The sequence below is a fragment of the Trachurus trachurus genome, assembly GCF_905171665.1.
Source record: "Trachurus trachurus genome assembly, chromosome: 4".
In the NCBI taxonomy this organism is placed as follows: domain Eukaryota; kingdom Metazoa; phylum Chordata; class Actinopteri; order Carangiformes; family Carangidae; genus Trachurus; species Trachurus trachurus.
The window spans coordinates 22,302,563-22,327,540 of record NC_139898.1 but is presented as its reverse complement, the minus strand read 5'-3'; the positions used below and the strand labels follow the sequence as shown (position 1 = coordinate 22,327,540).

Here is a 24,978-nt window from a genome sequence, read left to right as displayed (position 1 = left end):
CATGCGGCAATGTGTGACACAGCAACTCCAACTTTATGATGTGATGCAGTGTTTCAGTTCTGCTGTGTGCATTTTCATTAGAGACACAAAAAGGCACATGGAGCATATTTTTAAAAATATGATACACCTTTAATAAAGGATGCACATAAAGCTACACAAATGTCTACATTCCCCGCTGACTACAGTGCTTTCCTTAATATTGCACTTCAATGTTATAATGTGCTTTTTACTGGTACAGGTAGAGCAAGACAAACAGACACTAAGGCAAACAGGAGACAGTTTTAAATGGACACTCCTAGTCCTCGCCATCATACAGATGGTTTAACAGGAAATATTAAGAACTTTAAGCTTGTTTCTCCATTATACACACACATTAAGTACAGTTATAACTTCAGCAGCAGAATCGGGTGTCTGATAAACACTGCTTTCAAATGTGCAACAATGCAGTCAGATAAAAACACAAAACCATTATCAGCCATGACAAATACTTCAAGCACATTTTTGATGTAAGTTTCACGTTTGTGAGGGTTTGAGCAGAAGCTCAGGAGTTGAATAATTTAAAAGACTCTTATCCCCTGCAACATTAAATGTTGCTGTGTTATGGGGCAAAAGCATGTGGTGAAAGCAACATATAGCCTAGCACTTGCATAACAATTTAAAAAAACAGCACACACTGACAATCCAATGCACACAAACATCAATGATTTATGTTGCTGCATTTAGAAGTCCACATTGGTTTGTTAAGTTGACCGAGGGGAAGAAACAACATTAACACCACCACTGTGGGAAAACCAATTCAAAGTTAAGACACATACAATGCTTGTGTTTATTTGTGCAATTAATTCTGTGCATTGATATGTGGTTTGCTGATTAGTAAATTTCACGAGACTTGTAAAAAGAGTAAGATGAGTCATCTTGGTTGGTTGAATTAAAAAGAACAGTAGCTATACAATCAAAAAGTCAAACATTATAAAGGTTGAGTTGCTTAATACCTTTGCACAGCAAATTTTAACTCAAGACGTTCAGGCAAAGATGAGGTTTCCAAATCACACCTGTTTCAATAAAATGACAGGATAAAATCAAAGAGCCTAGTTGTGCTATCAGAAACTGAAGCCCTTAATTGGTAAAACTATAACACTTTTACAGAATAAATTAATAATAGTTTGTAATTAAGTATTAAAAATGTTGCTAATGCTGTTGTGGGAGAGAACCTACATCCCAGTGATTCTAGTTTTTTTTTTCCCAAATAGACAAGTGTATAATACCAAATATAAAAAAGACTGATTATATTGTTTATCATATGACGGCTGAAAATCAGACCTGCTATAATATATCAGTCAATTTGTTGTTTGTTGAATACACTCAACATCATCTTGCTAAAGGCTTATCAAAATGTGTTGGAGGATTCTGACAAACTGTCAAATCCTATAATTCAAAAGTTTGTTTCTCATTATAAAAATGTCCCAACATAAAAATCCCTTGGAGCGTTTTCATATGATAACTCGCTTTTCATTTTAATGAAGCCTTTTGCCTCTTGATTAGACACGTCTCACCCAAAGCGAGGGTCGAAAAAAAGTAATACATTATCCAGTTCAATGCTGCTTAGTGGTTTTTTTTCGGGTCAATGGTCAGCAGAAAGAGCACACGGAATAAAATCTTCACAGTTTGCAGGTCAGGCAGTTAGCGTTGTGTGGTGTTTTGTGGAAGTATAATGGGCGTGCAGGCGATGCCGGCGAAGGATTCTGGGAAGTGCAGATCCCTCTCCCACTCGTCTGTCTCTGTGTTGTACACCTGCACGATGCTTGTGACGTTGTTCAGGTGCCAGTTGTAGCCTCCGACGATGTAGATCTTCCTGTCCAGCAGACAGCAGCCGGCCTCGGACTGCCCCGCTCTCATGGGACTGACCGTGGTCCACTGGTCGCTCTCTGGAACGTAGTACTCCACCGCCAGCACGTCAAAACATCGGTCCACGTGGTCCATGCGACCGCCCAGCGCGTAGACCCGGTCCCTGCAGCTGATCATGGCGTGCAACACTCTGGGTTCGTTCATGGGCGCTCTAAAGTCCCACTGGTCCGATGCTGGGTCGTAACAGTGCAGAGTTTTTTTGTCATCCAGCGAGACGCCGTAACCCCCCGAGATGTAAAGCTTGTCTCCACAGGAAGTCCCCGCGTGACCCCAGATCCTGCGTTTTAGCGGCTCCACAAAAGTCCACTCGTTCTTCTTGGGGCAGTAACACTCCACGGACGACAGGCTGCCGGATCGGTTGCGCCCCCCGGTGGCGTACAGCTGTCCGTGCAGCACGTTGAGTTGGAACTGGATCCGGGCCTCCTGCATGGCTTGGATGCGCAGCCATTGGCTCAGGTGCGGGTCGTAGCGGAAGCAGCTGTCCACCGCGCCCTCCCCGCTGCGGTACTGCAAGTGCTGTCCGCCGACGACGTACACGAAGTTATCGAGCACGGCGACGCAAGCGTGGCTGCAGCCCGCCTCCATCTCGGTCAGCTCCTTGAACTGGCGGGAGCCGACGTCGGCGAGGTAGTACACCTTGGTGCTGACCGTGCGGTCGTTGTCGGTGTAGGGCGTGCCGCCGAAGGTGATGAGCGACATGGTGTCTGAGCGGATGAGCGTCCGCGGGGAGCGCATCTCGTGCTGCCGGAAGGGAAGGATCTGGTAATTGAAGGCCTCGAGGAGATACTGACGGCAGCGCACGTCCTCCACCATGATGTCCACCGTCTGAACGCTGTCCACCAGCTCCGAGGAGCGCATGAGCGGGAAGCGGACGTGGCAGAGGACGCCGCTGGCTCGAGCCCGGCGAGATTCGTCGTACTGGAGCCACCTGATGGCGGCGTGGAAGAGGTCGATCTCGCTGCAGTTCTTCAGCTTGTTGCTCTGCAGGAAGAAGACGAGGCGCTCCATGGGAATGTGCAGGAAGTCCTCCTCCTCGGCGATCTGGAGGAAGTGACGGAAGGTGAAGGTGTCCACCGACTCCTTGAGGGAAGACAGGCTGAAGGTGGTGGCCATCTGGCCGATGTGCAGGCAGGTCTCCACGCTCATCGCAGACTTGAGGAATTCCTCGCAGAGCTCCACGACCGGGACCATCTGGAGAAACACGGCCGCTCCGAGGACGTCCTGAATACAGTCCAGATCTAACGTGACTTCTGCACTGTAGGCAAAGTCAATGATATGTTTCAGCCCACGGGCGGACAAACCCTTCAGCTCAATGGTGTCTTGGTTTGATTCCCTCATGCCTCCGGTAAACATTGCCCTGAAACACACAAATGAGTCGATTAAAACACATGACATTTTGGTCATTTCCATCTCATCTACACGCATGGCACTAATTTCCATTACTACGTACGTAAGGATTATTGTTTTGTTAAGGGTGTCCATAGCTGATGAACTGAAAACTGCTATTTAAAGGGGACATATGATGGAAATATCACTTTTTGGAGGCTCTTTAACATATATTTGGGTGTTTGTCTTGCCTTCCAGCCCCCAAAATGTGAGAATTGACAAAAAAATCTGTAATGTGCAGGCTCCCCACTATCCACGTGGTTTGTTTGATCCTTGGGGTATTTTGACCAAAGCATGTCACAGATATGTCTGGGAACAATTTTGATTTGTGGAAAGGGGGCATAATATGTCTCCTTTAAAGAAAAAAAGAAAAGAAAAGCAAAAACAACATCATCAATCACAATCACACATCACAACAATTTTAAAACTTAATGTCTGGAATATAAATTTTGACTCGTAATCAGTAAAATGAGAGAAAACAAACACAAAGCATAATTTTGCATTTTGTTCCTCCCACCCCAACCTTCTCCTCCCGACTAAATAGCTTTGAATATGATGAATCTGGGAACTGCAGCGTGCTCTCAGTGTAAATTGCTCTGGGTAAGAGCATCAGTTAAGTGCTTCCAATTTAAAATGCAAATGGCCAGTGAAGAGTCTTATGATTTCACTAACCTGAAGTAATCACTACAAGCAGCCAGCACAGCTCTGTGGACCTGGAAGCGCTCCTCATTGATGGCTAGCACGACGTCAAGGAGTTGGCCTTGATCCCGCAAGACTGACAAGCCCTGAAGGAGAGTGGTGCTGTGGCTCGGGGCCGAGAAAGTGCAGCGCAAGGTGCTATTCTTGTTAGCCATACTGGAAGAGAAGGAAAAGCCTCGTCACAAGCTGTGAAACAAGGGATCCTGTACTTTTTCAAATAACTACAAACTTTTTTTTTCTTCAGTACTGCTGGATTAATAGTAATTATCTTGCTGGCATCACTTAAAAGTTAAAACATTTCCTCAACCCCCTCAAAAAAGTCCCACTTTTTGTTCATATGTCCTTTATTGATTCACTTTGTTAAATGAGGCATACAATGGCATCCAATTACATAGCAGGTAGATTACAAACGACCAAAATGCACTTGGTCTACCCACCACACAGGGACTGATCCCATTGTTTGAAATCAACGTTTAACACTAGGCAGAAATTAGGTCATGAAATATTTAATGAATGGGCTGAGGACTGAAGCTATGAAACATTTAAGCCTGTGTTAACATGGATCAAACAATATGCAACATTTATATTCAGCTGAACAATCAGTTTTCTTCCATTCTCAGACTTTACACACACTGTGGCCTGATCTTATGTATCAAGTTACTGTGACTTCAGGAGCCATGGATATGGTAAAATGGAAAAATGACTATAAAAATAAACGGTAGTTTGGTATTTGAAGAGCCAAAAATGTCCAAAGGGACATAATCTGGGCTGAACCTCAGACACAAAAGGAACTAAACCCCAACTTATCTGATTATTTTAACAACCAATAATGGTGCCAGTCTGTGCCAAAGACTTGACTGCAGTAATCTGAAGCAGTCTTCCCATTACCACACGAGCCCAAAATAAAGATTTAAGTATGTTGTTGTTGCTGGGACAGGGAAATAATTTCCTAACATGCGAATAAAATCAAAAGTATCTTTTGACAGTTTTACTGCAGAAACAAGCTGAGGATCTAATCATCTGTCTGCACCCAACAACTATTAGCTACTAACTTACTTTTGGAGCCTTTTTACCTTGACATACTTTATACTGATAGAGCATTTGCTTCACTGCTCCTCCCTGAGCCCACAGTATTTTAATGCAGCTAAGTTTCCAATACAGCTTTCTTAATTTTCCGTACATATTTTTGACTTTTGTTGTCAGATAACATTATAAGAACGAAATAGTGACTGAAACACTTAAAAAAAACAAAAAAAACAGTAGGAGCATGGAGTTGCCTAATATCCACCAAGTGTGTTTATTTTTCCAGCTCCAGCACATCCATCGCACTCTGTAATACTAGCCTATATCTCAAGTACTGCAGATATTTTTGACTTGGTGGGAAAACCACAGGTGTTAGTTACTGATAAACAGTGGCTTGGTAAAAAAAAAAGAAATGTTTATGCTCAGCATTTCTACTGACAAATCAGAAATATAATCTCAAATATTCGAAATACTTCTTGCTTATACATCCACTGTGGATCAGACCCTAGACATTATATCAGATTCTTCTGCATCTTACTTTGAATGGTGTTGGCTGGTTTTGTCATATGCAATTATCATCTGAATATTTACGGGTGTAGACCTCTGATCTGACAAGAGAGACTATTTAAAAACAGCACCTTGGGCTCTAAAAGACTGTGAATGATAGTTTTCAGTTTTTTTTAAATATATGTTTTAAATATTCACCAATAATAACAGAATATTTTATCTTTGGTCTAACTGATTAATAAGGCAGTGGTTGCATTTAAGTACTGCTTTAGCCATGATATTATGATATTCATGTTTATAATATTACAATAACATAACATGCATATTTTTGTTTGTGGCTGCACAGAATATATTTACCACAAATACATATGAAACTCATGCACCCTAATAAACGCAGGTCTAATTAGATGCACTTATGTAGAACATAAACATACATACCAGTACATCTAAACCAACAGGAGAGGAAGGAAGCTGACAGCCAATGAACTACTTTGAGCAAATGGCACCACAGTTTAGTTTCAGACCAACTGTGGACTGGGCTTAGGTGTGTCACCTGCTCTAAACTGACAACTGTTACACCTTTACTCCATTTCCAAATAAGTAAATAATAAATAAGTTAAATAAAAAACTAAACACAGGCTGTGTGTGTGGACGCCTGGAGGCCAGGATAAGCTCCTCGGCGTTTCCTGGTTCTATAGCTGCGACGCCGACATCCTGCAGCGGTGACGGACTGCGCTGCGGTCCCAAAGCCCGTGGGTTAACTCACACACCTCGAGCAAGGCAGCAGCACCAAGGGACCGCCAGTACCCCGGACACACCACACCTTCACCCCCCTCCCCTCCCCCGGCTCCACTCACCTGTTCTGCGGATGTTTCGAAGCAAAATCCCCTCCATCCGACTCCGCCATCTTCTCGCACAGGGCAACAACTGGCATGGGGCATTTTTAAGGACTGTTACCAGGAGGCCAGCGGCGCGGTGGTGATGCTGTGCATGGTGCGGGGCCAGCGCAGCGCAAACAGCCTGTTGTTCAGGCACCGACAGCGGGCGGTCCGTGTCTGCGGTGCCGCGGTCCTGTAGTGGAGACGGTGATGACCTCTCTCTCTCTCCACCGGCTGTTTGCTGCCCGTCCTCCTCCTGCACTGACAGCTTCTGGCCGCTGGGAGGCGCCATTGTCACATTGTAGGATAATAGGTCCAAACCAACTGAGTCTACTGTATGGTCCAAGCATGCAGCCAGGCCTCAATGATTGATTTTTTTTTTTTAAATGATCGATTTATTTATAAAATGTAAAAAAAAAAAATAAAACCAATCAACCAAACCAAGCAAACCTGCAGTGCAAAATCAAAAATGTATACTATCACAAACAAGCTGAATGGAAGAGGCAGGCTAATGTTGACAGTCTAACCAAAGTCCTTCTAGCAGCTCAAGGATGAATGTGTGTGTATTATACTCCATATAATGCAGCCAAAGTGCCTATGTATCTTGCCTATCATTTTATAAAAGTTATTATCAAGTGTTCACAGGGACATGAACGGAATTTGGCATTTCTAACTTTAGATATTTGCGGGAGAGAATCACGTTAACAAGCGCGAGATTAGACGCGACGTCACACGCGAGATCAGGACTATGTTTGTTGCCGGAAGAGACTAACAGTCAAGCTGACATCACACAAGGCGGTGCATATTCTCATTTGCCCAGGTCATAGTATTTCAAAGGAGGTTAAATCGAAAGCAACTGGATTTAGTTATTTGTCTAGGAAGGAACAAATAACTAAGTCCAGTTGCTTTCGATTTAACCTCCTTTGAAACATCACACAAGGGACAACACGGCTGAGTTTATGGAGTTTGAGAAAAACGACGACTGGTTTCATTTCTATGGGCGCCCCTATCAGTTTGAGACCGAGTTTACTGAAGACAAGCTGAAGGAAATGGAGGAGAAAAGTGAAAGAGGGGCAGCTGCGGTGGAGTCTATGTGCTGGACGTGGGGAATCAAGTGCTGAGTGTGGTCACTGCCTGACCGTGCCCGCTGAAACCAGATGTTTGTGCTGCCAGTCGGACTCGGACGTGTGTTGTCAGTGCCTGGGCTCTATGCTGGACGCTGAAAGTTGCTGCATAGCGTATAACTGGAGGAGAGTGGGTGAGTTGTTTTTATCTCTTTTCAATAGAAACCAGGCAAAGCTAACAGATGTTTGATGCCTCGTATTATGTGCTGGGACCCTGTTATGTTGATGACGTTTGGTGCTGTTCTGAGCATTATTTGTGGCTATGAGTGGCTTTTTGATTGGTTGCCAAAATACTGCTGTTTGTTATGGTGCGGTGACGGTCTTTGCTAAAGTTGCTACAACTAGAGAAGCTAGCGGTTAGCAGATCTCTTCATCTAAAACTCGGTGTTATGGTGCGTTGGACCATGGGTTAAACTTACGCCGGAATATCCCTTTGAATAAAACTATAAAAGCTAGTTGTGTAAAGTAACATTTACAGTAGGCTATAGCCTATAGCTTAATGATCTTTCATCTTTTATTTCCTGTGATCGTGTCCTATAAAATGTGTACACTCCTTTTATTTGTGGGTCCGTTTTGTGGACCACGGAACTGCTTGACTCTTTTCTTCAGTAAAGCACCTTGTGTCATTTGACCGGAAAAGTGCTCTACAAATATAATAAACCTTATTATCTATTATCTTTCTGTCTTTTTATACTTCTTGCTTCTACATCGTTTCAGAACTGTAGCCTAACTTTAACCTCACTAACGTTACAGTAATTAATAAGACAGTTTCACTGCAACTTAGCGGTTTAGACAGCAAGTATTTTTGAACTTTCCCCAGTACAGCTGCAGATTGCAGACAACTGCAAAAATTACGGTTTTCACCTATTTTTTTTTATTTTTGGTGTCAACGATTTAACATAACAGAGTAGTTGTCAGGGACCATCCATCTCTGAGAAATTACATCAGACCAGACTACATGTTTCCACTGTGCAACTGTCCAATTTTTGGCCATGTGACAGACTGGTGACCTGTCCAGGTGGGTGACACTCCTGACACTCAGTACACTGTGGTATCCTTTGACCACGTCACATGCTAACATGCTGATCTCAGTGTGGTGACAAATAAAATGTGTCGAAGCTGAGCAGCATTGTTGCTGAATGCACTACAACCAGACAATACAGGAACGAGGAAGAATAGCTTTTTGGACTTTTTACTGAAAAACTAAAATGCAGTGTGGTACAAAAAGACAAATAAACCACAATGACATGTTCTCATTTAAACAAGGCCACCACTGAGGTCTCTTTTGCTATGACTAATCTTGTTTTTCACCTTGCATGAGCTGTTTCTCTAAAAGGCCATTGGGTTTTTTTTCCTGTTGTTGTGACCACTTCCTGTCACATGTTCACCTCTCTTCATATGCTCACACCTTTACAGCTCTGCCACCACATCCACTACGTCTTCGCCTCTGCAGTCTCAGTTTTCATTTTACACTGACCATTAATGAGCGTCAGTCTTTACAGTAACGCTGTTCTGTTTTATTTGCACTTTGCTGTGTTTTCAGAAAACGACATCTGTAAAAAAAAAAAAAAAAATGTACTGTTTGTTTACAATTTATAATATTAGATATCAGATTACATGACTGTTGTGGTGTTAAAAGTTGAGAAGTAGTGGATCCCTACACTTGCAGTCATTTAATGAGAAATGAATGGCTCTTAATTGGTTTCCTATTACATTTAGTATATCATTTTAGGATACATATAAGCACAAAAGTTCAGTATTCATTTTGCTTGTATTGTGATAAATCAAAGTTTTAATGGACATAAATATTTTGCCAAACAGTAATGTGTGTACCAAACTTTATGGCCATCCATCTGGTAGTTGTTGAGGTATTTTCCTTGAACTACAAATGTCAACATTGTGTTGGAGCAAGAGGAAAATCTGTCATGACCTGTTTTATGTACAGGAAAAACCTAAAGACATCAAAAAAAGAAAAGAAAGTACAACACAATTGACTGTCACTGACAAAGTTTTCTGCAAAAATATAAAACTCTTAAATCAAGAAAAGTATTAACCGAGTGTTTAGTAAATCAACACATTTGTTAAGCTATATGTACATGTTTGTGCTATGAGGCAGTAAAAATCGGACTTTCCATCTATTTCAAGTTGAATCTGTCTTCACATCAAAGACCAAACCGTTCCTGTATGTCAGCATAGCGATCTCATTGTCCACCTGTTCGAGATCTGTTATTTCTCCTTCCCTGGAGCTCCTCAGTGCCTGCTCCGTAGACCCAGGACTGTCATCACTAGTTCCATCTGACATCCTCAAATTAGTCATCTCACTCTCCACATCCTCGTCACTCTCGTCATCCGACTCTCTTTGGAGGACGGTGAGCTCCCCGACGTCCTCAAGGACAGATTTCCCCTTTGGGGAAGGCGGCTGGAGAAGCGTCAGATCATTCACCTCCTCTTTCTCCTTCAGCATCGCCTCCTTTTGTGGGTCACATTAACACATGACAGTTAGATTCAAGAGGCAGTATTCAAAACAGAAAAAAAGCTGCACTGCTATTATGTCTATATAATATAAATAATAAGAGTAGGTCAGGTGCTCCCCTGCCATGAAATGGCAATGGAAATGGGGGGAGATTTACTGTACATCACTCTAATGTCTCAACACTCTCTTTGCTAAATATAAGTATAAAAAGGAATCAGGTGAGCACAAGCTTCTGGCTGTGTAAGATTGTATTGTGTGCAATGGGTTTTACTTTTATAGTTCAGTCACAAAAGGTAAAATTCATTTGTCTTTCTATCAAGAAACTGATAAAGACCCTTTGTCCTGTTGGTCATCAGGTTTTAGAGTTATGTAAAGTATTGCATAGGTTTTCAATGAGATGAGGTTATTTTTAACCACAAAAGCAGTTCACACTTCCTTAAAGAAGATATAATTAGATTGCACTGATTTACTGAACTCTCTGTTTATTATGTATGTGGAAGTGAGTTATACTTTCCAGTGAAATAAGAGTGTATGATAAAATGGTCCAAAGGTAAAGGTTTCAGGTAAAGAGCAGTTCTGTGCGTGAGATTTACCTGATTCTCCGGCTGAAAGAGGGTGAACTCTGGAATAACAGGTTTCGGCACAGGAGGAAAGATCTTGTTTTGGATTCTATATGTTAAAACAAAGCAGGAAATGTCACAAAAAGATCCACATAGGATGTATAGCTTATTTCAATTATTGCAGATAAAACAATGGTAGATAACCCAAACTCCTTAAAATTGCCCTGTATGGTAAAACTGAACAGCTGCTAAATAAGAGCAACATATAAGGTGGTAATATAATTTTAAAAAAGAAAATCAAATGACCCATAAGTAAAAAAGTAAGAAGACTAACGAAAGAATGATTAACAAAATTGTACAGATTGTGTTGTGAGTGTTTTTATAGCTTCTTACCTGGTCTAGCTTATGGTTGCTAAGCATGTTAATGCTATTTTAGATATATTATGTCACTTTGCAACAGAAACATCTTGGAAATTTAAGGAATTTAGTACCATTATAAATGTTTATATATAAATTATTTTAAACAAAGACATTTTAACCACATGTGCAACAATATCTATAACATTTTTAAAAAACGAGACATTACCCACCTCTTCAAGACAACAGTGCACATTGTTGTGCATAAAAAGAACCCAGTCAGCAGGCCCAAACTCAACCACACTAATTTTGGGCAGAAAAATTGAGATACGGAGTAAGCAGTTTGCACCAACACATGGGAAATCTCCACCACTATTTAACTTATTGAAATTTAGAGCTGATTTAATGAGTAAAATACCATTCATTTGCTTCTCTGGGAAGGTGTTGATAGTTGATATGGCTTTAGGTCCTTCTCCCGCCCGTGTCACTGCAGCCAGGCTGATGTTGTATTTTGTCCGTGGTGCCAACTTTTCTAGCCGGTAGCTGATGAGTGAGGCTGATATATTCTGGCACTCTGGTGAAATGAGGCGTTGTCACAGTAAGATTCATTTAGCTATGTTATTATCAGGTTTCACTTTCTGAAATTGGTACAGACATGAAACATGTTTGTCATCCACAAGATGAGCATATAGCTTTCAAAGGAGGTATCAAAACATGTTGCAATATTGCACATTAAACAGGTTAACAAGTAGGCTATATGAGGAAATATGTTCCTCTAGCTTTGCAAACTGTTTCAGATCAAAAAGAATAAAATATAATGTGGCTTTCACACCTTCCAGCCCGTCTTGTGAGCTGATTTTCACACTGCACAGGCTGTAGTGCGTAAGGAAACCTCGCCGGTGCTCAGTGGCAACTGCTTTCCAGGACAGGATGGCAGAATTCTGTGCGTCACTTAAGGCAGTGAACCCGGGCGGTTCTTTGAGTGGTGCTGATGAAGGAAGGCAAAAGAAGAAGAAAAAAAAGGTTAAGAGCAAATTTTCCCCTCCTGCTGCACACACACCGTTACAGTGTGTGCAGGCAAACCTTGCTTTCTTGCATGATTGTGGTGCACTAGTTTCTACGCCCCAGCACTCATCTGGCAAAATATGACAGTGCTATATTTATTTCTTGCCACAACACGCAGAATTTTTGTCTCCAATCAGTTTTTACCCAGTGACAAAATAATCATTTTCCAATACCTGAATATAGATTTTTCAATCTGTAGGGCCTATTGGGAACAGTGGGGTTGGTGCATGCAAGACTTCCATACTTACTATTTTGAGTGTGTAAGTGCGTTCACGCTGACAAGTATGGCAAAATGCAGGGCTGTTAGTGCCCGGATGGTGCGCTCAAAAAACAGGTAACGGTCAAAAAGTTGAGTGCTGAACGCTGGACACTGCTCACCCGCAATGTTACAACTTGTTACAGCCCTATGAATTGGCAGCTAATGCAGACGTGTATAGTGCAAGACAGTGGCACTATGGAAGTGTAGCCGTTTTATGTACATACGGCAGCAGCAGACTTACTCACATAGCCTCTCTTTTAAGTCAGTGGCCATGTTTGTTTTTACAGCTCTTGCTCATTTGGTGCTCATAGTATAATGGCCACATGGACATACCACCAGACCATGGCACACAGTCTAACCCTATAGCAGTCTGTTGTATACTTGAGGATATGAGGCCCACATCAAGATGACAAATATGCTGAGCCCGTGCATCTCTGTGTGCACAGAGAAATCTACTGTAAAGACACTTACCACCCTCTTTTTTGTAGAAGAGGCACCTTTTGACGGTGCGTGGTTTCCCAGTGTCACACTCGTGTTCAAAGTAAAGGTAGCGAACATGGTCTTGAAGTTCTGTAACAGACACAGAGAGTTTGTGAAACGTATTTATTGTACAAATTCATATTAGAGAAATTTAAAACTGTCCTTTGCATCTTCTTTTGCCTCTGTAGAGCAGAGAGGTTGTGTGTTTACAAGATTGATACAACTTACTGTTTTTTACTTGCTTACGTTCTTGTTTTTTCCTAGTTGCTAAAGTTATCACATTTGCTGGCCTTGAATCTTGATCTTGAAGCTCATACCACTGCTTGCAAGTTTTCTTAATCATTTTTACATCCAGTGTCATGTGGCCACAAGCTGACAGGAGACAAACAAAGAACAGTCTTAAAGGACTGTGTAATGATAAATACACATGATATGTGAAACAGCTCAAATACATTCACCTACATTTTAATCCTGCAGTAGATTCAGCCGGCACTTGAATGAGTGCTGGAGGAGAATACCCAACTAAGTTCCTGGCAATAACCGTGATGTTGACAGCAGAGTATGACACATAAATAACAGTGTTTGTGTCGTTGTGATGTCTTGTCTTTGTCTTACAAGGACATCCAAGAGAAGACTGTGTGTCATTCAACCAGTAGGTCACCCCTCCGACTGTGGCTGCATGTGGCCTTGCCTGAAGAGCAGACAAGACAAACCTCAGTTCGGACAAACAGGAGAGGATACCAAGTAAATAAGGCAGTGGCTGACATACGACTTTGTGAGGGGGGCAGTAGGTAAATCAGTCAAATGGGTTAGGGCACCAGGTTTCAAATTACGTGTAGCCTACTACTGATGCTCAAAATCACTACAACCTGTGTAGTGCGGTGTTCCTCAGTAGTGCACCTCTTGAACGTAGCGCAGGGAAGACTCATCCCTCAGTCAATCCCCTATCCACCTTTTTCCGAACGTCAAAAAACGTAAGCCGGTTTTGCTCTTCCGGTGGAATTTTATGTTTATGTTTCCATGGTTTCGGTAGTCGCGGTAAATGCATGGATATTTTTGTTTTTTCAATGAAAATCTGTAAAACGCATGGATCATCACACCAGCTTTTAACAATGGATATCACATAAATTGACATCCGTGTTAAAAGCCAGCGTTAATAGATCCATGTGTTTACTGCAACTATGACAACGACTGAAAACCATGGAAACGTAACATACAATTCCACCAAAACCGGCAAAATGGCTTCCGGTTTTGACCATAGATCACGTTCGGAAACTTGTGGATAGGTTGGGTATAAAAGGACTTTGACTGGTTTCAGTCAGTTTCTACCTGGTTCCTGATGGTGGCCGGTGTAGGTGGCCACTGTGTTTCCCCTTTACCTTGAGGTTTTTGAGTAGGGTCCCCCACAAAAAATACTTTGCAGAAGTTTCATTTGACATTTATAGCAGAAGGCAGCGGAATGTTTGTGTTAATATAAGTCTTAAATAGTTATATCTTCCGACAGCAATCACTTATATAGAGTTGAACAATAGAAGAAATGTGAGTGCTGCCCTGGGTGAGGGTGGATGAACCGCTCAGGTGCTCTTCAAGGACACAGGATTGAGGAAAAACTGAAGATAAAACACAGCAAGCAGACCGTCCTGGTGCAAATGGTGGTAAAGAGTAAAAGGCAGTCCAAAACTGATGGGTCCGAGGCACTCTGAGGTATAGTTAAAAATCCTTTATTTAACAGGGATCAACGCTTCGACTGAAACAGTCTTCAACAGGATCTGAACCAACTGATTTGCACAGGTGTTTTAAATCCTGTGTGGCTGATGATCAGAGACATGTGACCAAGTCATGTGATACCGTCAGCCATGAACCAATGAGAGATAAAGTTCAGCAGTAATACAACAACAGTAGCTTTCACAGTAGGTATTCTAGGGACAAAAAATAAAATATAGTAAAGAAAAGAATAACAGGGGACATCACAATCAATAGATATCAACCCATTCAATTAGTCACATGTCTCTGATCATCAGCCACACAGGATTTAAAACACCTGTGCAAATCAGTTGGTTCAGATCCTGTTGAAGACTGTTTCAGTCGAAACGCGTTGATCCCTGTTAAATAAAGGATTTTTAACTATACCTCAGAGTGCCTCGGACCCATCAGTTTTGGACTGCCTTTAACCCTTATCCACCATTTGCACCAGGACGGTCTGCTTGCTGTGTTTTATCTTCACTTATATAGAGTGTTTGGTCCGAAACACGGGTCTGTCAGTCACTCTGCTCTGCTGTAAGCCGAGGAGAAAACTTTCCTTGTATCCTACAACCTTTATCCAATGAGGAGAGAGAACGGCATGAAGGGCTGTGTGTGCAGCCAAGGGATGCGCGTGAATGTGGTGACGTAGGGACGAGGACCAATAGATCCATGACGACGGCGGGGGCTGCTAACTCCATCGGCTGACAAGAAGTTAGCCAAAGCGACCAGATCGCTTACTTCTGCTTAAAAATCATCGTTCATCCTGACTCTTGATTTTCTCACAATTCTTCACTCTCCTGTTTAGGACAAATTATCCTGCACATGTGTTGAAATGCTGGGACGAGTGAATGTCTGTCCTTCATTGGTTTACCTTCCAAGTTAGTGTCACCTCTCGAGTGCCATTTACAGCCTCTGTTGTGATGGTAACTTCAGGTTCATGTTCCAGCTCTGCAGTAAAAAACAAAATATTAGTAAGCCGGCTATTTGATCTTTAGACACACTGTGCAATGAGTTTGTCTCACTTTCACAATTATAAAGGCTTCACTAAATTCACATCAGTGGAGAATTTACTATCTGTGAAAACAGTACTGAGTCACCTGTATAGATTTTGAGGAATCAAAATCAAAGCAGTCAAAATTTATATCTGGTCTTCAGACGGGAATGATGGATTTCTATATTTGAGCGTGGATTTATGTTATCAAGTATGCACATCACCATTTCAGGAACATAGTCATACCTGAACCCACAGTTAAGATAGGGGAGGAGGTGGGATAATCTCTAGAGTCTCAGATATGACTCAGTGGGGATATGATGCTCCTCTCTGATGTTGTGTTACTTTGTGATTCATAAAATAAAAGGACTTTACGTCTCCAGCAGTTTCATGAGGCGGAAATTATTTCAAAGACGAAGTTGTTTCCAATAAACCCTAAAACTTTTATGACCCATGCATTCATTAAAATAGATAACATGACATCACCTGCAGGTACAGTCACAACTTTAGACCATTTGCTCCACAGTGGCTGTTGGGCTTGAGCGGACCGATGTCTGATCTGAACCTGGTAAGCTGAATGGTTCAACAGATTCTCAACAATGACCTGGTCTGTACAGATGGAAAGGAAAACACACATTTTGTTCACAAGAGATTGAAATTGTGGTAGATTATCTTTCCTCTTCTTCAACAAGTTAAAATTGTGAGGAAACCATTCTTCATTCTTCTTCATTCAAATAGTGCAGGTCTAGTCCATATTCTTCATAACATTACAGACGAGAGACGATGAGAAAACTGGTCCTTATTTACTTATTATGTGTTCTTGGAAATGTTAGCCACCTGTTATACATACATTTATCAGGCTCTTTTTTGGGGGACTTCTGAGAGCTTTGTGCAGTCACTATGGAAAGGGGAAACAGATAAGTTAAGATAATAGTCAACCGGTAGCGTGGTTCAGAAGTAAAGACTTTACAAGGACACAAGCATATGAATACTTACACAAGGTGATGTTTGCTAATTTCTGTCAGGGTAATGCAGACAAAGTTTAAATGGTTATTTAAGGTTGCAAAAGTGTTCATTTTCTTCAGATGCAAAAGATTTGGTACTAAAACACTAATGTGCCTTACTTTTTCCCATGATGAGTGTCCATCTCGGCGAAACCAGACCTCGGCTAACGCATGTTTGTCCTCAGCATCCCAGACTAATGTGAGGTTGTTTATTAACCGGGACACTGAAATATTTTTTGGTGCTTCAAATTTAACTGGTGAGGGAATGCAAAAACCTTTAATTGTACCTGTAATTATTTTTGAAACTTTGATCACTGTGCTCTCAGTAAATCATTGCTTCAAAAAGGACAACATTGTATTTTAATCTGCCATATTGTTGGTCAATTAGAGAAGTATTCATTACCTATGTGGTTGAGTACCACAGACCTCCTGGGTGACGTGCAGCTGAGGTCTCCTTCATGAGCTTCCACCCATATGTTAACAGGTCGACGTCTTATCAGCAATTCCTCAATGATCTCAGTGTAGTTTTCCTTGATGTTCCCACGTTTTGTTTCACTGCAGAAGAATATGTTGAGGTGTGAGTGATGAGAAAATACCCTTAACGTCTAGCCACTGAAAAAAATGTCTGTGCAAGTATTGCCTGTGGCCTTGGGCTACACGGTTGATGACACACATTACTTGTCAGGTTTTTTTGTGTGGAAAAACAATTAAAATTTACAAAACTCTCTTTTAGATTTTCCTTTGACTTTGTGATTCTCTAAGTATTTATAATAACATATGGTATTATACTGATATACATATTAAAATGGACCAGGTTTGTTTGTTTGTATCTTACAGTGCTAAATGTTTACAGTTATTTTAGCTGAAAAACTGTCCAAGATCTCACAAAGACAACCACACTGCACACCAAATCTGCAAAGTGAAATGGCTGATGGGACTTTGTTGCATCTAGTATTTGTTCTATCAATACGTGTTCTTAAAATACTAACCTACAAAAAATGGTTAAGTAGTTGTTACCATTTTAAACCAGTGTGGCTTAAACAATACTCACTTAAAGTGAAGGTGATACGTGACATCGCTGACAGTTGTGTTCATGCTCCATTCACAGGTATAAACATTTGCACTTGAGCTCTTCCTGAAGCACTCAGGACTTGAAGGAGCCTCACATGTTGACCCTTTGGAGACAAGTTATCAAATGAGTTTTAACCTTTTGTTAATATATAACACAAAGTAAATAAAGACCTTCTCTTTGAGATCGCATCAAAACCAAATCTCGCTATTCTGACAAAGTTAATAGAGGTTTATTTAGTCTCATTCCTGTGACTGAGCCAAGCGTTAAAATGAAAAAAATATATTGTATTTGTAAAAACATAACCTGTAAATGTGATAGGGGAGGAGGTGGGATAATGTAGAGCTTCAGATATGACTCGGAGGGGATTTGATGCCCCTCAGTGTCTGTCACTTTGTGATTCATGTACAAAATAAGAGGACTTTACGTCTCCAGCAGTTTCATGAGGCGGAAATTATCTCAAAGCAGAATGAGGATGAAGTGATTTCCAATAAACCGTAAAACACGATCCATGCATTCATTAAAATAGATAACATGACATCACCTGCAGGTACAGTCACAACTTTAGACCATTTGCTCCACAGTGGCTGTTCAGCTTGAGTGGACCGATGTCTGATCTGAACCTGGTAAGCTGAATGGTTCAACAGATTCTCAACAGTGACCTGGTCTGTACAGATGGGAAGGAAAACACATTTTGTTCATAAGACATTTTTAAATTCTGGTATTATCTTTCCTCTTCTTTAAAAAAAAAAAGCTTTAGTCCATGCTGGAGCAACACTAGGTCCCGCAAACTCAGTTATTAGCTAATGTAGCACAGACATGTTATGAGTGCTAGCTGAACAGAGAATGCCAAAACATAAATCTGGTTGCCAGAAATGAGTAAAGAGAGAGGCCAGGTGCAGAGCCAGCAGACAAGGAGTGCAGAATAAAAAATTGAAAAAAGAAATCCCCCAAAAAGGGTGACAGCAACATTAAGATAGCTAGCTACTGTATAGGCTGGGCCAACATATATTTGGGTTGCCAGCTGTCCCGTATAATATGGGATTGTAATAAAATGCACTGTCCCTTACTGACAGTGCACAGGACACTGACAGCATGGATCGAGGCACAGGTGAAGAATCAAAGTGAGATAATATAAAAAGTCTTGCAGTGGTGTCTTGAAAACTAGAGCTAACTATATAAAGAGCGAACAAACCTAAGCAAATCAAAATGTGGGACTAGGGATGTCACGAATCGATAATAGATTTTTTTGGTATGATTATTGTCAGAGAAATAATCATGGTATTACGATTATCACGATTATTATGCATTAATTCATTTCACAACACTATTAATGTGTAAAATCAAATATAGTTAAAATATACATTACTAATTCTAAAATAAATATGACCAATTATTAATCCGCCAGGGGAAGTGTTTGAAATATTCAAGTCATGTCATCGATACCAAATGTTTAAGTTCATTTTAAGCTTTTTTTTTTAATTACAAATGACACTCTAGCATTTAAATACCATACCAATTCAATGCTACGTTAGGTAAATGGACCAGTATCTGTGCATTTACCTTTACTTTGGCGCACATCTGCCGACACGGTTCATACATAATCTTTTTTTGTAAAGTGACGGTATTTAGGATTCTTTGCGATCAATTAATTGTGGCGTTTAATACCGTGATTAATTGTGAAAACAAGTAATTGTGACATCCCTATGTGGGACATCGTCTCAATATGTGTGACGTGAGACAAGAGATGACAATCCTGTGCAGTCTCAGACCTGGCCCATTTGGAGCAGTTGCTCCAAAACAGGGAGTGCTTGGCCCCAAAGTAAACAGTATAAAGTATGTAAACATCAGTTGGCTCTGATGCATAAAGCAAGCGAGGTGTGATCACCAGGAATGGGTTGTCCACGGCACATGGGCCTTACACCAGCCCCGGCCACGCGTATTTGTTATTACACACACATTACAATACAGTAATTACAAAGGAATTGCCTAAAACATGATTTAACATGATGAATAAACTGATAGTAATACTGGATCCTCTGTATAATAAAAGATCGTACTGAAAAATTAAATGCATTGTCCCTCACTGAATCAATACAGGATGCTCACCCTACTTTAAAGTAACATTGCAGAGTGTTTCGGCCTTAAAATACTGTTTCCAGACTCATTGCAATGGTAGAAAAATGGTTAATAGGATGAATGGTGCTGCCACTGCAGCCTGAGCGGGGTTGCGTCGGCTGAAACTGCACTATGTAACTTCCCTGCACGGGTACGAAACACTGCCCCCCCTCCTCTCCCCTCCCCTCTGCGTCGAGGGAGAGACGTGGTGGGTAAAAGCGAAACTTACGTTCCCCTCCGGTCGTCGTCGCCGCTGCCGCCGCCACCACCGCCCCCCGACCCCCGACCCCCCTCACCCCCTCCTCCCCTCCCCCGACCACCCGCCACACAGTCTCCTTGCAAGTATGTGGGAAATACTGTCGTTTATTAATGAGAATAAACGCCTTTTCCCCCCAGACGATAGCGCTTCTCAACCAGATGGTGGAAGCACTGAGCTGAAACTCCGCAATGTTGCTTTAATGTTACACTACGTTCTCACATGCCTGCTATGACTTTAGGAAGGATACATAGTGGAGAAGTATTAAATCTGAATGATAGGCAAGTTGTCTTTCTCACCATCTTTGTTGCCCTACTTGCAATAAATAAAAACTGACAATACATTGTCTATGAAAAGAGTGGCGATGAAAAGTCGGGGGGCTGAGGCCCACTTCAGTATTATTCCAGGAGGCCCTGAATTACTAGCAACGGCCCTGAGTGCAGCTCCATAATATGCTTCATAACTGACTACAGAGACCCAACAATTCCCAACGTTAGTCCTCATACCATAATCGCTTGGCTGGCTGCTTGTCAGTGTTTTTGGACAAATGCGTTTTCAGACAAAGAAAAAAATTAGCCTTACTTTATGTGTTCTTGAAATTGTTAGCCACATACGTACATTTATCAGGCTCTCTTTTTGGGGATGCCTGGACTTGACAGCTTTGTGCAGTCACTATGGAAAGGGGAAACAGAGAAGTTCAGCTAACAGTCAGCTAACCCAGTATCATGGTTCCTTCAGTGTGATTCAAATGTGATTCAAAAGTAAATCCAAAGAAACACAGTAAGAAATGTCACCCACAGAAAACATGAACTAGTTGAATGGTTGATTGAAAGACTGATTACAGCATAAGAGTACTTACACAAGGTGGTGTTTGCTAATCTCTGTCAGGGCAATGCAGACATAAAGTTGAAATAGTTAGGGTTGCATTTTCTTCAGATGCAAAAGATTTGGTACTAAAACACTAATGTGCCTTACTTTTTCCCATGATGAGTGTCCATCTCGGCGAAACCAGACCTCGGCTAACGCATGTTTGTCCTCAGCATCCCAGACTAATGTGAGGTTGTTTATGAACCAGGACACTGAAATATTTTGTGGTGCTTCAAATTTAACTGGTGAGGGAATGCAAAAACCTGTGTTTAGTATTGTTGAAATTATTTTTTCAACTTATATTGTGTCCTGATTAATTTTGAAACTTTGATCACTGTGCTGTCAGTAAATCATTGCTTCAAAAAGGATAACATTGTATTTTTAATCTGCCATATTGTTGGTCAATTAGAGAATGATTCATTACCTATGTGGTTGAGTACAACAGACCTCCTGGGTGACGTGCAGCTGAGGTTTCCTTCATGAGCTTCCACCCATATGTTAACAGGTCGATGTCTTAATTCCTCAATGATCTCAGTGGAGTTTGTCTTTATGTTTCCAAATTTTGTTTCACTGCAGAAGAATATGTTGAGGCATGAGTGATTACAAAATACCCTTAACGTCTAGCCACTGGGAAAAAGAACAAAAACTAGCCTATGTTCCCACAGCCTTATGTTCCCACAGCCCTATGTTCCCACAGCCCTATACAGTATGTTCCCACAGCCTTATGTTCCCACAGCCCTTTGTTCCAACATTTGAGATTTATCACATGGCAGATGCTCTGCTACATGTGGAAAGATGTCTATGGGTGTGATGTTATAGGAACATAGGGCCTAATTTTCAGTGGGGAAAAAAAGTTAGAAATGTGGGAACATAGGGCTGTGGCAACAGTTATATGCTGTCATTCCGACATCCCGTCATTCTGACATTCCCACCATACAGCTATTATGACATGCCATCATCCCACCGTTCCGAAAAGGCTTTATATAAGGAAATTCTGTAGGTGACTCCCTCCTACTTCTCTGGACTCTCTACTTCTGGACTCTCTCTTATCTATCTGGCCTGTCTGGCCTCTACCTGGTCTTTTTACTAAACTTAACCAACTCCTTTCTTCATTGCCTAAGTCCAACCAGCGCACAATCTTTTTGGGGAAAAAGTATGCTATTAAAGGAATTGTTGGAAAGGCAGGATGTTTTAAAAAAGAAAAAAATACTGTTATTCCGACCATTGGAGGCAGGAATTGTCGGAATGATGGGACGTTTGATAGAAAATTAAGTATTGCCATTTAGACAATTAGAGGCCTATGTCGGACTGGTGGGATGTCGGAATGGCGGTTGCCCCCCTGTGGGAACATAGGGCTGTGGGAACACAGGGCCTAATTTTCAGTAAAAAAAAAAAATGTTAGAAATGTGGGAACATAAGACTGTGGGAACAGAGGAATGACCCCACAAGTGTTGCCTGTGGCCTTGGGCTACACGGTTCATGACATACATGTCAGGTTTTTTGTGTGGAAAAACAATTTAAATTTACAAAACTCTAACTTTAGATTTTCCTTTGACTTTGTATTTATAATAAAATATGATATTATACTGATATAGTACATATTAAAATGGCCCAGGTTTGTTTGTTTGTTATTTTAGCTGTTAAATTGGCCACAATCTCATAAAGACAAACACAGTGCACACCATAGGCCTATAGTGAGATGGAAGACGGGACTTTTTGGATCTAGTATCAATACATGTTCGTAAAATACTAGAATAAATGGTTAAGTAGATTTTACCATTTTAAACTAGCGCAGCTTAAACAATACTCACTTAAAGTAAAGGTCATATGTGACATCGTTGACGGTTGTGTTCATGCTCCATTCACAGGTATAAACAGTTGCGTTAGAGCTCTTCCTGAAGCACTCAGGACTTGAAGGAGCCTCACATGCCGACCCTTTGGAGACAATTTCTCAAAATAAGTTTTAACCTTGTGATAACATAAATCATATACATTAAATAAAGACCTTCTCTTTGAGATCACATCAAAACCAAATGTCGCTATTCTGACAAAGTTAGAGATTTTGAAGTTTGTAAATGAGTCCCATTACTGAGACTGAGCCAAGCGTCAAAATGAAAACAAATATATTGTACTTGTGAAAAGATAACCTACCTATGTGGTTTGAAAAAAACAAAACATAGACACTAACACTGAAGCATGTCTGCCCAGAGCAATGCAGAGCAGATGTCATCTGTCAGTGGAAACCACATGATGCTGATAAGCTAACCAACGTTTTGTGGCTGATGTTTTACTTTTACTGTTAACGCTCTGTTACTTCCACTCGTCTGAAAAGCCTTGCGCACAGTGTTATGGTAAGATCAGGTGTGAATGAAAGTGAATGAAAAGCTCCCTAAAGTAACGAAAAATTTAGACAGCATATGTTTTACCTTTGCTGACAGTTGTAAGGAACAGAAACACAACATATCCATGTAGTGAACTCCAGCATTTCAAAGTTTCCATGAGGTCTGACGGAAAGTCTCGAAAGATGATTGTTCTTCAGTGTTGGTCCATTTTGTCAACCTGACTTCATGTAACTTGGTTTTCTTTCTCAGAAAATGTCACAGTAGTTTCATGTCTCCCATGTTATACAAGTTGCAAAAAAACCACAGTGAGGGGCGGGGAAATGGTGAGTGCGTACACTCAGACAGACACAACAGCCATTCTGAAAGTGACAACACTTTGAAGTCATTGTGTTGAGTTTTTTTTTTTAATATAAATTTCCTTCAATTGTTTTTGTTCTCATCAACCTGCCAGTCAAATAAAAAATGGAGGAAAGTACAGTGACATCTCTATATTCTCCATTAAGTGAGCAACATGCTAATCATGATACTGTTAGTCAAGAGGTTTGCAGTAGGAGAACATTTGAATTTACAGTGGACCTAACCTTAGTTTGTACATGTATTGTTCTTAAAACCAGCTGTTCAATCTCTGCATTTGTCAGAAATTGTCGAAAATGAATGCAGCACCCAGAGACACTGATGTAAAATGTCTTGAAATGTTAAAAAAAACAACAACATATAAACATTGCCAGTCTTTTTACTTCACAGTGGCGTCAGACAGGCAGACTTGAACCTACTGTAGGAAGGGGAAGTAGATGAGAGACATGTACTGCTGCTCAGGTGGCTGTTGATTCTCAGTTGATTTCTGCAATACTGTTGCCTTTTCACTTCACACAGTAAACATGCATTGCAATGATGCAATGTTTACAGAAGTGAAAAGGCAACAATACTGCAAGGTCAAGTTTTTGCATACAATATTCTGCAACCTTTTCTAGTCCCATAAATATTTCTTTTTTCTTTTTTTTTTAAGTAAAATATCAAGCTGTGCATTTTTGAGAACAACTGAGTGGTGGGTAGAGAAGTACATTTAAAGAGATGAGGGAGGACTCTTGTGCACTTCTTGTTCTTGTAGTTTCTGAGGTTATCCCTTTATCTCAGATACGGTAATCCTCTAGAAACCGGGATGTGAAAGAATGTTCCTTCACCGCTCATGTTGTGGTTTTGGAGACTGTGGAGATGATTCTCCTGTAACTCCTCCTCATCTTACATCCTCATTTTTTACCAATTCCCATTTTTCAAGTTACAGTTTCATACCAAATCAGTTGCGCTTTCATTTTGCAAAGGTAACTCCCGTTGAATCAAGAGCATACTATGAAACAGACACAGTAAAATGCCTCTACGTTGTCACTTGTGAAGCCCAGATTTACTTTTTCGATCATTGATTTTGAGTTGTCATCTCTCTGGCGTCTTGTCTGTGTGCAATTTTTTAAATTCTGCTTAATCCTATTTTATGTTTGTGTTCCTAGAACATTTGAATCCACAGTTTGAGAAACTTTGAGCCATAGAGAGCCACTACATGTTTTTGAGATAGTTTAAGCTACAGCAAGTCCTCAGTGGACATAAAATGCCTGTTGTTTTTTTAGGCAGTAGTCCTATAATAGTTGGCTGTAGAGAAAATAAAATAGTTTCTCAACACGTTTAGGCCTTTTCTAATGTGTTGGGGATGCTCGTGTGGGGGTCATCCCTATGTTCCCACAGCCCTATGTTCCCTCAGCCCTATGTTCCCTCATTTCTAACTTTTGTTGTCACTGAAAATTAGGCCCTATGTTCCCACAGCCCTTTGGTCCCACCATTGGTTAGGTTTAGGCAATGAAGAAAGGAGTTGGTTAAGTTTAG

General features: G+C 41.0%; 2 protein-coding genes across 3 annotated transcripts; both read right to left on the bottom strand.

The window, feature by feature from the left end:
* Window positions 1-176: 176 nt before the first annotated feature.
* Window positions 177-6,588, bottom strand: klhl26 (kelch-like family member 26). Of its 2 annotated transcripts, none has more exons than XM_083969431.1 (3): window positions 6,378-6,588; window positions 3,964-4,146; window positions 177-3,262 (listed from the first exon to the last, which is right to left on the bottom strand). In XM_083969431.1, exons 1-3 carry the CDS (start codon window positions 6,452-6,454, stop codon window positions 1,681-1,683), a joined length of 1,842 nt encoding a protein of 613 aa, XP_083825557.1. In that variant the 5' UTR covers window positions 6,455-6,588; the 3' UTR covers window positions 177-1,680. The 2 variants fall into 2 exon arrangements, with proteins under 2 accessions (XP_083825557.1, XP_083825558.1); XM_083969432.1 differs by lacking the exon at window positions 6,378-6,588 and adding an exon at window positions 5,959-5,986.
* A 2,971-nt stretch (window positions 6,589-9,559) lies between these two features.
* On the bottom strand, window positions 9,560-23,311 carry il12rb1 (interleukin 12 receptor subunit beta 1). Its single transcript, XM_083970140.1, is given in 16 exon segments — window positions 9,560-9,992; window positions 10,589-10,664; window positions 11,146-11,215; window positions 11,331-11,486; window positions 11,745-11,900; window positions 12,708-12,804; window positions 12,928-13,088; window positions 13,179-13,407; window positions 15,331-15,407; window positions 15,937-16,059; window positions 20,516-20,569; window positions 20,757-20,778; window positions 20,873-21,006; window positions 21,189-21,334; window positions 22,576-22,699; window positions 23,191-23,311. Coding segments are annotated over 16 exon segments (2,028 nt in total). The 5' UTR covers window positions 23,264-23,311; the 3' UTR covers window positions 9,560-9,662.
* Between the last annotated feature and the right edge of the window lie 1,667 nt (window positions 23,312-24,978).

Excerpts from the sequence above, each read along its gene's own strand:
- klhl26 (XM_083969431.1), bottom strand. The coding sequence starts at position 6,454 with ATGCCAGTTGTTGCCCTGTGCGAGAAGATGGCGGAGTCGGATGGAGGG. Across the intron at positions 4,147-6,377 it reads TCGAAACATCCGCAGAACAG|TATGGCTAACAAGAATAGCA; the intron begins GTGAGTGGAGCC and ends CTTCTCTTCCAG. Across the intron at positions 3,263-3,963 it reads GCTTGTAGTGATTACTTCAG|GGCAATGTTTACCGGAGGCA; the intron begins GTTAGTGAAATC and ends TGTGTGTTTCAG.